The 11,176-nt window shown below is 31.4% G+C and overlaps 1 protein-coding gene across 5 annotated transcripts; it reads left to right on the plus strand.

Moving 5' to 3' along the window:
* The first annotated feature begins 4,155 nt into the window (after positions 1-4,155).
* LOC107812908 (triacylglycerol lipase 2-like) lies at positions 4,156-10,315 on the plus strand. Of its 5 annotated transcripts, none has more exons than XM_075225966.1 (9): positions 4,156-4,344; positions 4,792-4,899; positions 5,548-5,688; positions 6,242-6,352; positions 7,208-7,351; positions 7,444-7,484; positions 8,626-8,705; positions 8,922-9,023; positions 9,687-10,315. In XM_075225966.1, exons 1-9 carry the CDS (start codon positions 4,180-4,182, stop codon positions 10,004-10,006), a joined length of 1,212 nt encoding a protein of 403 aa, XP_075082067.1. In that variant the 5' UTR covers positions 4,156-4,179; the 3' UTR covers positions 10,007-10,315. The 5 variants fall into 5 exon arrangements, with proteins under 5 accessions (XP_075082067.1, XP_016493577.2, XP_075082069.1 ...); XM_016638091.2 differs by having other exon boundaries at positions 8,922-9,017; XM_075225968.1 differs by lacking the exon at positions 8,922-9,023.
* The last annotated feature ends 861 nt before the right edge of the window (positions 10,316-11,176 follow it).

Below are 11,176 nucleotides of genomic sequence, written 5' to 3' on the forward strand. Positions count from 1 at the left end.
AGAGATTCAAAGTGTGTTTCTATACTCAAATTCTTCTCAATTTTCCTATTTGTGATTGAATTGAGTTTTAATTATGATACACAATTTTTTATAGGATCCAGATTTCAATAATAACAAAGTCAGTCATGAAGATAACGAAATCATGGTAATTTTATAACTCATTATTAATATTTGATATAATCTATTCTTTTAATTAAATGATTTGTAGGTTATAAAATAATAAAGCAATAAGAACTATATATTAACTACTGATTTTATCAAGTTTTTATATATTAAATATGTAGGATTCCGCTGAAGATCATGGGCTGATCGATATTGCAAATACACATGCCAAGATAGGTATAACTAATCTTGTAGTAGTGGTTGAAGAAGATTATCAGGAAATAAGATCAAGAGAGTATTTAAAAAAGAAGAAGACAATATATATGCTTTTGCATATGTAACAATTGGAGAATCTAAAAACTATCTGATTAGTTAGTTTATTAGTTATAAACAAGATGGTTGAATCATTTCATATTTTTCCTGATATTGAACTTTTCCTGTTTAGTTAGTTTGGTAATTTTATTTATTATGGACAAAATATTTGAATCAGTTCATGGTTCTTTCAGATACTAAACTGTTCTTTATCTAAATACATATGACATTTCATAGATTTTTAAAACTCCATTGATTTTTTACTTAATTAGGCTGCTTGGTGGTGTTGGTTATTTTTTTTTTTACCCATTTTACTACTATGTTGGTTTTATATGTAGTCGATGAATTTTTCTCCATTCTTAGTTGATTTATTTATCCATTAAGTTATCCATAATTGATATGAGAGTAAAGGTTTGATGTGCGACATGCATGCTTGAATAGATGTGAGTGTGGAGCTATTTAATTATGTTGATAGATTTTTACATTAAACCATTGATAGCTTGCATCTTCCACCAGAGATGGATCACAAAGTTAGTTGAAGAAGATTTCAGCTATATGACTGAAGTACTTTCCATAAAGTGCAGCATCGCTCTAAAAAAGTAAGGAAGAAATTTATTTTTTCATGGCAAGTATATTTTCTTAGGTCTGGTGAGAGCGTTGGAGTCGTTATAATCAATATTGATTTCAAGGTTACTGGATATAATTTGTACTTAGCAATTGTCATTACTTGATAGGACCCTATTTTGTAAAAAACAACTTAGAGTTGAGACATTCTAAGTTGTCCATGACACCAAGTACAACTGCGATGGAAATAGGAGATTTTGTATCAAGACTTGGAATATGTTATGATGTATATGGGTAGGGCTGTCAAATTTGGCCCAAGCCCAAATGACCCGCCCAACCCGCCCAAGGTTGGGTTAGTTATTGACCTGCCCATTTATTGAACTTAGCCCATCTTGACCCAACCCAATTAAAGTTGGGCTAATTTTTAGCCCAAATTGATTCATGAACAAGTTTGTCAAAATATCTTAGAAATAATTTTATTTTTTGTTTAATATTTTAAATATGACCATAACAAAAGCAAAAAAGCCTTATTTAGTAATTATACAATTTATAAGAAAATAACACATATTAATTAAAGTTTAATAAGAGTTGGGCGGGTTGAGCCGAATTTTAACCCATCTTGACCCAACCCATCTTAGCCTACCCGCCCAAAATTGACCCAACCCGCCCATTTGACACCCCTATATATGGGAATACTCAATATTTTACTATTGATAACATAAAGCAGATGGGGGCATTTACAAAATTTATAGTAGTTGAGGAGGAATTAGTGGCAATGAAGCCAAAAAATATTTCATTTGAGGAAGCAGCAATCTTGTCAGTGGCATATGATGGTGCAGAGTATGTTGAAGCAACATGAACATGAAATAGTTGTGAACATATCAGATAAGAAAATTTCATGTTAAAAATCTCATGCTAATCGTAACCTTTTGAATGTTTATTAAACAATAGGTGTTAATTTTTATTTTTTATTCTTATAAGCAAGTTAGAATGGCATTGATATAATTTCACTATTTAATTAAGGGTTTTTTGCTTTGAATATATAGATAGCATATAAGGGATAAAATGAAAAGTCACATGAATAAATAGATTTGGTGGCTAGCCAAAAAGAGTTATAGAGACTACCCGATCAAATTATTCTTTTTGTTTTTTGTTTTAATTGTTTTGATTGCGGTGAATAAATTTAATCTGTAATATACATATACATCACAGTCTACCAATGTGTAATAAATAAATTGTTTTGTTTTGAACATGCAAAGAACATTCTTCTGAGGCAAATGTTTCTGCCAATGTGTATATTGATTGAGATTTTGTATCATTATTTACTATCCCTGCAACTATGGGCGATGTGTATATGCACTTAAAGTGAATTTTGGGAAATCAATTTTAGAATCTTCTTAATTCTTCTAGTTATCCAACATTCTCTACTAATCATGTTTTAGTGCATAAATATTGGTGGTCCCTCGCATACAATCCTATGAAATTCATATATTTGTTTTTTGATTTAATTCTTTAGAATGTGATCGCTAAATTTAGTCTAAAATAAAAACATATTTGTACTATATTATTTTTTCCTTTGAAATAATTCGCGCATCGCGCGGGTACGTATACTAGTTAAAATAATTAACAACAACGACATTCAATTACTTCTTTTTATAATTATTTAATAGCCAAAGTTAGATATTTGACGAAATTAAAAAAAATACACACTTTTTAGCAAACTTAAAGGACCAAAATTGCTTAAAATATATTTATGTGAGACACGTGAGAGAAATACTCAAAATGTCACACGAGTGCGTGAATAAATTCGTATAAAGGATTATGTCTTGTTAGATTAAAATGATAAATCGCTCGAATAATTTCGTGGAAGGTGCATTACATGAATTGTGATTTATAAATCGCATTTGACCAGTATGATTTGGAGCATCCTTCGTAACTCCGAAAACTTTTTTGTAGTGTTATATGAGAGCAGAAAGCGCATTCACCAAATGTGACTTACTAAGCGCATTCATGACTTATAAAGCACATTCATCAAATGCGACTTATAAAGCGCATTCATTATAAATCACATTCATTAAATGCGACTTATAAATCACAACCAATGAATATTTATAACTTGCATTACATGAATTGTGATTTATAAATCGCATTTGACCCGTATGAGTTTGGAGCTTCCTTCGTAACTTCGGAAACTTCTTTGTTATATGAGATTAGAGTGCATTCCCCAAATGCGACTCATAAAGGGTATTCCTTAAACGAGGCTTTTAAATTGCATCCAATTTATAATGCGACTACGCATTCGAAAATACAACTTATTGATCACATTCCTCAATTGTCATTTATAAATCGCATTCCATTTGTGACTTAATGGCCTACATTATTAATGATGTTCTAAAATTTATTACTTGTTCACTTTGCCACAAGGAGCACACCAACTTATAATTCTTTTTTCTCCAGCATAGTTTCCAAATATTATAAAATTCCAACTAAACCAAATTGTAATTTGACTTTTGAAAAATAAAAAACAAACAACTTTTCTTTTCATAATCAAGTGATAGTTCACTGGTAGAAATATTAATGTTTTGGATATCTTATAAAATTTTGTTATGTAAAAACTAAATTTGTATTATAATTTAATCCAATTAACTAGTGTGTACTATAATTAGTCAGTATTAACAACAAAATTAAAGACTAACATAAATTGATAATACTACGCATCGTCATGGCAACAATAATATCCTGAAGCAAAGGCGGACCTATGCTATATAAAGGTTCTCCACCAAGCACGGAAGTTTAAGGATAACTGTAGGTCGGTGGCTACCTAAGGAAACTCCGATTCGATCCGCCCCCCGGCTGGGAGGCATCTACCTCATCCCGATCACAAGGAGAGGTTCACTATGATGGGGGTACTTTTTTTCCCTTAAGGAAAAAATGAAATGCATAGGGGACCATCCTTTTGTTGCGGCATGCTCCTCAGATTTACGGATTCGCATTCAAATTATGGATCCGCCTCTGTACAGATGTTTATAAAAAGACAATATACCGATAGAAAAGAGAAGCTTTGATTAATACCATTTCTTGGAATTAACATTATACCTTTTTCTGTCTCTTCTTTTTTGGCACTAATTACAACTATTATAAAAAGGAAACAAAATTGAACTTTGGATATAAGGAAAACTCAAAAGTGAAATTGTTTGAGTTATGGCTTTAATGAGAAAGCTAATTACTACAAGTTTAGTAGTTATTTTCTTTGTATCAAGTGTTTCTGCAGCAAAGAATAAATTGCAAATATTGAGTGATCAAAATGATGATGGTATTTGTATATCTATGGTAGAAACTCAAGGCTATGGTTGTGAAGAACATAAGGTATGTTCAAGATCTTAAAAAAGTAACAAAATTGGTGATTATATAACATGCACTTTGTTGGTTTGAAACCCTCTGTATGTTTTCTCGGTCAAGCTCATCGCACGAGGCTTGTTTAGTGCGATTTACCTCTCTAATATGGTTTGCGAGCTATTATGGAGGAGCCGGATTTACCCAGAGCGCACTCGAATGGTAGCGGCAGCAGATTCCTTAGTTTACAAAAAATATAGGATTTTTTCACTTTTGGCTCACGTCAGAAACTATTTATATTCGGTAGCCGAAAAAATGTATAAAATTTGTATAATTTTTGTATATAACGTACAAGATGTATATATATACATTTTTCGGCTTATTACTTTTAAAGCGATTATACAATATTATTTTTCCAAAAATATATAACTTGCACCTTGTAATTCTTTTTTTAATAATTTTTTATTTTTTTATTTTTAGGTGACAACAGAAGATGGTTATATTCTCAGTTTACAAAGGATTCCTAAGGGAATATCAGGAAAGGCAGCAACTAAGCCACCTGTTCTTCTACAACATGGACTATTGATGGTTATAATTCTTCACTTTGATTCTAATTATGCTCTCTATATTTAATCTTTGGCTTGTTCAAGATAAACATATTTAGTCTTTCCAGTATGATTTTTTATTCATAATCAAGAAATCCCTGAGAGTCAGTAGTATACGAGCTAGAATTAGTGGATAACCGGCCCAATTCGATTTAACACTCTAAAGTCTGTCTTATATTCTTCTCCACTAAAATACCAGGTTTTGTCTGCGACAGAATTCAAACTCATAATGTGCGATTAGTTCACACATTACGGACTTCATTCTTACCACTAGACCAAAGTCCTGAAATCTTTCAAACTTGTTTAGGCAAGTGAAAATACATGTACATGTCTTTAAGAAATAGCCAAATATTAGCATAGGCTCCCGTACCAATCTTTATGAGCAGTGATAAATTTATTGTAAATATCATAGTTTTTCTGCGACCACCAAATTTTGAGTCCGCCTCTGAATATAATGGATATCATTTGGAAAAAAATAAAGGGATAATAGATCATCCGTAAAGTTTATGTGTGTACGAAATTTTTCAAGCAAAATATATATCTTCTTTTTTTCTACAAGAGTTTATTGAACCTTTTGCAAAAAATAAAGGTTAAATTCCTTATTTTGCTAAATAAGTTTTTACCATTACAGGATGGAATTACATGGCTGTTAAATCCTCCAGATCAATCTCTAGCTTTTATTTTAGCAGATGAAGGTTATGATGTTTGGATTGCAAATACAAGAGGAACTAAATATAGCCAAGGGCATACTTCACTTAGTCCTCAAGATCCAGTTCAGTCTCATATTATGCGTCGTGTTTCTCTATTAATTAGGAAAGGGATTTGACTATTCTACCTTTATTTATATCTCACTCCCTCCGGTCCAAAATAAGTGATTTTTCCAAATTTCAAGAATGAATTAATTAATTATTTTTTTTCCTACATTGTCCTTGGAGTAAATAGTGTTGGAATATGTGTTTGGAGTGTTTATGTGAGATAGTAAAGGTTAATTTGGTCAATTCCATTGCTAATTAATGCTAAAAGGTGGATTTCTTAATTTGTGTGAAAACATTCAAAAAATCACTTATTTTGGACCGGAGGGAGTAAGATATAATCTCTCTTCATTGAGTATTTATTATATTTATGTGTTATCTCCATCTTCAAGAACAATTATTATTAAGGGTAAAAAAGGAAAAACAATCAATTTTGTCTTGAACTTTTAAAATAACAAATAATTTAAGATAATTAATTATTTTTAGTAAACACCACTGTTAAAATGAGACGAGGGAGTATTAAATTAGCCAAAAAAGCAATTTCCAATTTTAATTTTGTGATTTTTTGGACAGGAATATTGGGAATGGTCATGGGATGAATTGGTGGATTTTGATTTACCTGCTACACTAAAATATGTTCATGATCAAACTGGCCAAAAGCTACACTATGTTGGCCATTCTCTGGTAAATATTTTTTGTCTATTTTTAGCATTCTGCCCATACTTTTTTATTTTTTAATTTCAAAAATAAGGTTCATTTTACGAATGATCTTAAATTTTTAATTTATTGCATCAAAGTCACAAAACTAAATTTTGTCACTCGAAAATCTATATACGCATGCCAAATCAGCAAAAAGTGGCATGCTATTTGGATTCCTTGTGTCTTCTAATGGATTTTCTAGGCAGTTAATTTTTCAAATAATGTTAAAAAAATTATTTTTAATTTACAAAAATTAAGTTATTTTTAATTAAGAAAGTGTCACTCGAAAATCCAAATATGTAAGCCAAATCAGCAAAAGTGGCATGCTATTTGGATTCCTTGTGTCTCCTGATAGATTTTCTAGGAATTTGATTTTTCGAATAATGTAGAAAAAATTAAATTATTTTTAATTTACAAAAAATAAGTTATTTTTAATTAACAAAAACTAACTTTTGTCGCTCGAAAATCCAAATATGTATGCCAAACTAGCAAAAATGGCCTGCTATTTGGATTTCTTGTATCTGCTAATGGATTTTCTAGGCATTTGATTTTCCGAAAAATTTAAAAAAATTAAGTTATTTTGTATCAACAACGAGGAAGAAACAACCAAATGGAAACAGCACTGCCCCCTCACTTCCCACTTCCAAGAGAGGACCGAATCGAGGACTCGAAGACTTAGACGGAAACCTTAATTAACAAAATTAGTTTTGTGACTTTGGTGCGACAGACTGATGGTTTAGTGATCATCGTTGAAATTAACCTTCATAAAATTTGAACATATTATAAGTAATATATTTAAGAAATAACTAATTATTGGATTATATTTTTTGTTGGTGCCAGGGGACACTAATTGCATTGGCTGCAATTTCACAAAATAAGTTAATAGACATGTTGAGATCAGCAGCTTTATTAAGTCCTATTGCTTATTTGGGACAGCTGAGATCTCCTCTTGCCAAAAGTGCTTCTAAAGATTTTATAGCTGAAGTAAAGAGCTAATTTTCTTCCATTTATAAATTAATTTTGGAATTATACTTTAATAAATTTGATTTATTTCTCTTTTTTATATTTGCTTATAGGGTTTGTATTGGTTGGGAATACATGAATTTGATCCAAGAGGGTAAGATATTCCAACCATCACATTTTACAAACACTTAGTTCTTTATTTTTTTTACTTGAAAGAATAAGATGATCAACAACAACCCAGTAGAATTTTATTAGTGGGGTATGAGGAGGGTAGAGTATAAACAGACCTTATCCCTATCCGGGTGAGGGGAGGGGGGGGGGTAGGGAGGCTGTTTTCGGGAGACTCTCGGCTCAATAGACGAGGCAATAATATCATAAAAGAACAAAAAATAAATCGGTAACAACAGAAGAAACCAGAAAAATAATACTCAGCAATCGAACGAGACAACAAATAAGTGGACAGGTAATAACCCAATACTATGCAAAAAGAGAAAAATAGTGTGCACACAACATAACCCGCTAGCAATCCTAAACAAAATTCTATCAGACTAATCGGTACAAAGAGAGAGAAAAAATGCTCGACTAACCCTAAAACTCGACCTCCAAATCGGCCTTCCTATCAAGAGCCATGACCTCGGAAATCTGAAGTAGCGTCATGTCCTGCCTGATCACCTCGCCCAATACTTCTTAGGCCGCTCTCTACCTCTTCTCGTACCGACTAAAACCAACCGCTCATAGCTCATAACTGGGGCATCTTAGCTTCTCCTCCTCACGTGCCCGAACCATCTAAACTTCGCTTCCTGTATCTTGTCGTCCATGGGAGCAACGCACACCCTCTTATGATACATAAGTTTTTCATGTCTCGATTCTCCCTCGATTCGTTGGGAAATATGGTAGTTTTTTCATGAAGATTACTGAGAACGAAAAATATGCAGGGGTTAATACGACGACGAAATTTCCTTCTGTATGTTGTCATGGAATATATAGGTAAAAATTGTTTTATGCTTAGGATCGGCATCAAAACTTTAAATTTATTCACAAAAGCCATAAATTAAAACGGACAAATAACGCAACTATGCTCATATAGCACAGAAAAGCTAAATCTTGACATGTAAAAAATATATAGTATAGTCACGTCAGCAACTTACCTTATATAATATTCACGTACGTGTTACAATTTTAAATAAACAAATAACCTTTATATGGCTTCTTTATAGGTATTTATCTCACATTAAAAAGACATTTCATGTTGATTAAATTAATTTGAAATTTGCACTTATGGCTGAGTTAAACAGAGATGCTGTTGTCAAATTATTGCAAAAAATCTGTCAAGATCCAGGCAACAATTGCAGTGACTTAATGACTTCTTTCACTGGTATTTCAACTTTTCAACAATTCATTCTTTTCCATTTTCTTTGGATTTTTTCCTTTTGTAATTCTTAATATTCGTAACTATCGGAACCAACCTTTCTACCTGCACAAGGTATAGAGGTAAAATCTGCGGACACATTACCTTTCTCCTACCCCACTTATGTGATTATACTGAGTTTTTTACTGTTGTTGTCGTCGTCTTTATTATTCGTGACAATAGGTCCAAATTGCTGTGTAAACTCTTCAAGAACTGATATTTTTCTTGAGCATGAACCACAGGCAACAGCAACAAAAAACATGATCCACATTGCCCAAAGTAATTGTAATAAATACATATTATTTGTTAATTTGCGTTTAGTACGACAGAAGTCATTTTCAAGGAATTTTTTTCTTTCTAAGGAAGTCGTTTTCTGGTGTTTAGTTACCAATTAGCATTTTCTAAGGGGAAAATGATTTCTTTCATTACTTATGAATGAAAATCATTTTTCTTACAACTATAATATTTGTTTTAACTTCATATTACTTGCTACAACTAACAACTTAGACATTATTATTAATCCTTCCTACTCAAATTTCATTAAAAAAATTCTCCGAATTGCTAATACTATTAATCTTTAATACATAACTTTTCTCAAAAAAATACTTTTCACTCATCAACTAAACACCGAGTTAACATTAGGGGCGGAGCTAGCATGCGGGATACGGGTTCGACCGGATGCAGTAGCTTTGGTCCAAATTCTATATTTGTCTTAAGAAATTTATTATATATGTATAAATTAATTAATTTAGAAACCAAGTAACTTAAACGAACTGCAGTCCCGAACCTATAAACTTCAAGCCCTAGCTCCGCCTTTGGTTATCATTCCATTTTTTAGAGAACCGTTTTTTCTATGAAAAATGACTTCTGTCGCCCCAAACACATTTAAATGCTCTTTTTTCTTATGTTTCTCAATGGAGTTTCAATTTATATGTTTTTTTTGGACAGTGACAAGAAAAGGGACCATAGAAAAATATGACTTTGGAAGTGAAGAAGAAAACAACAAACACTATGGTCAGCCAAATCCACCTGAATATATAATGGCAAATATCCCAAATAATATCCCTCTTTTCTTTGGCTATGGAGGGGCAGATTATCTTTCTGATGTCAATGATGTGAAAACTTTGCTAAATAAATTGCAAGGTCATAATCCAGACAAACTTGTGCTGCAATACAGAGAAGATTATGCACATGCTGACTTTGTTTTTGGTATTAATACTAAACAAGTTGTATATGATCCTCTAATGGCCTTTTTCAAGCTTAATTGAGAAGATGTTCAAGTCTTAACGGACAGAGTTATTCGATACCTATGATGGTGGGAGGTATTACGTGAAATTATTCGAGATGTGTGCAAGCTGGTACAAACATCATTTTTATTAAACGAAAAGTTTAATTGAGAATGAAAAGACTGACACTTCAAGATGATAAAAAAATTATAAGGTTGATGTAGGATTTATAATTGTTCTTCCATTATGTAGATATTGTACTTGTGATCTGAATAGTAATTACCAAGCACGTTATGTATGCTAAATAAATCATTGGGTTTGTGTTAAAAGTTAGACCTTTATACGAACAGCCGGTCCAATTTACTGTTTACTTTTTTCTATAGCTAATATAGATAGATTATATGATTATACATATATTATATATGAATTATACATGTGTTATATATCTGCAGGCTATTTTTAATTTAAGCTATTGGAAAGGTGGCTATTTAAGTTTATTCTTCTTAAAAAGAATTTTACTAGTTTGGCCACTATAGCAATTTACTTTTGAATGTGGTAATTTTTAGCCCAAAATCGTGTAATCTAATTAATTTGTCAGCTAAACATTCCTGAATTAATTAGCTCTCTTGGAAAAAATTAGGGTAGTTTATATGAATCGTTATTTCACATGTTTCTCCATTTAAAATTTTCTCGGTTAATATTAAACAAAGCAAAAAAAAAAAAAAAAAAAAAACGGCTAAAAGATCAAGAAACAAAGGATAGGAAAAAAGTAAACAAATACATCTCGTTTGCCCTAATTCTAACCTTCTAGGTTTTGACAACACCTAAATAATCAAGATTAAATACACAGCTCAAAACATTCAACAAAGCATCAAAAACTTTACATAAAGAAAGAACTGATCACTAAAATTTGGATTACTTATATATGATTTAGAGAGAGAGAGAGAGAGAACGTAACATTGAAGTTAATTAATTGGAAACACAATATTTTCCCTATAATTTTTCCATAAGGGTAAAATAAAAGAAAAAGGCAAGAAGTAGAGGCGGATGCAGTGTGAGAGTTACGGGTTCAATTGAACCCATAACTTTCAACGTGGAGTAGAAATTTATCTGTAAAAATTCGTTAGAATTGTAAAAATAATAGATTTGAACCCATAACGTTAAATATATAATGGGTTCAATATTAAAAATCTTAAAAATTGAACCTATAAA

The sequence above is a fragment of the Nicotiana tabacum genome, chromosome 11, assembly GCF_000715075.1.
Source record: "Nicotiana tabacum cultivar K326 chromosome 11, ASM71507v2, whole genome shotgun sequence".
Taxonomy (NCBI): domain Eukaryota; kingdom Viridiplantae; phylum Streptophyta; class Magnoliopsida; order Solanales; family Solanaceae; genus Nicotiana; species Nicotiana tabacum.

Bases quoted from the DNA above. Each gene is read 5' to 3' on its own strand.
- LOC107812908 (XM_075225966.1), top strand. From the start codon at position 4,180: ATGGCTTTAATGAGAAAGCTAATTACTACAAGTTTAGTAGTTATTTTC. The intron at 4,345-4,791 runs GTATGTTCAAGA...TTTTATTTTTAG, and splicing joins ATGGTTGTGAAGAACATAAG to GTGACAACAGAAGATGGTTA. The intron at 7,352-7,443 runs GTAAAGAGCTAA...ATTTGCTTATAG, and splicing joins CTAAAGATTTTATAGCTGAA to GGTTTGTATTGGTTGGGAAT.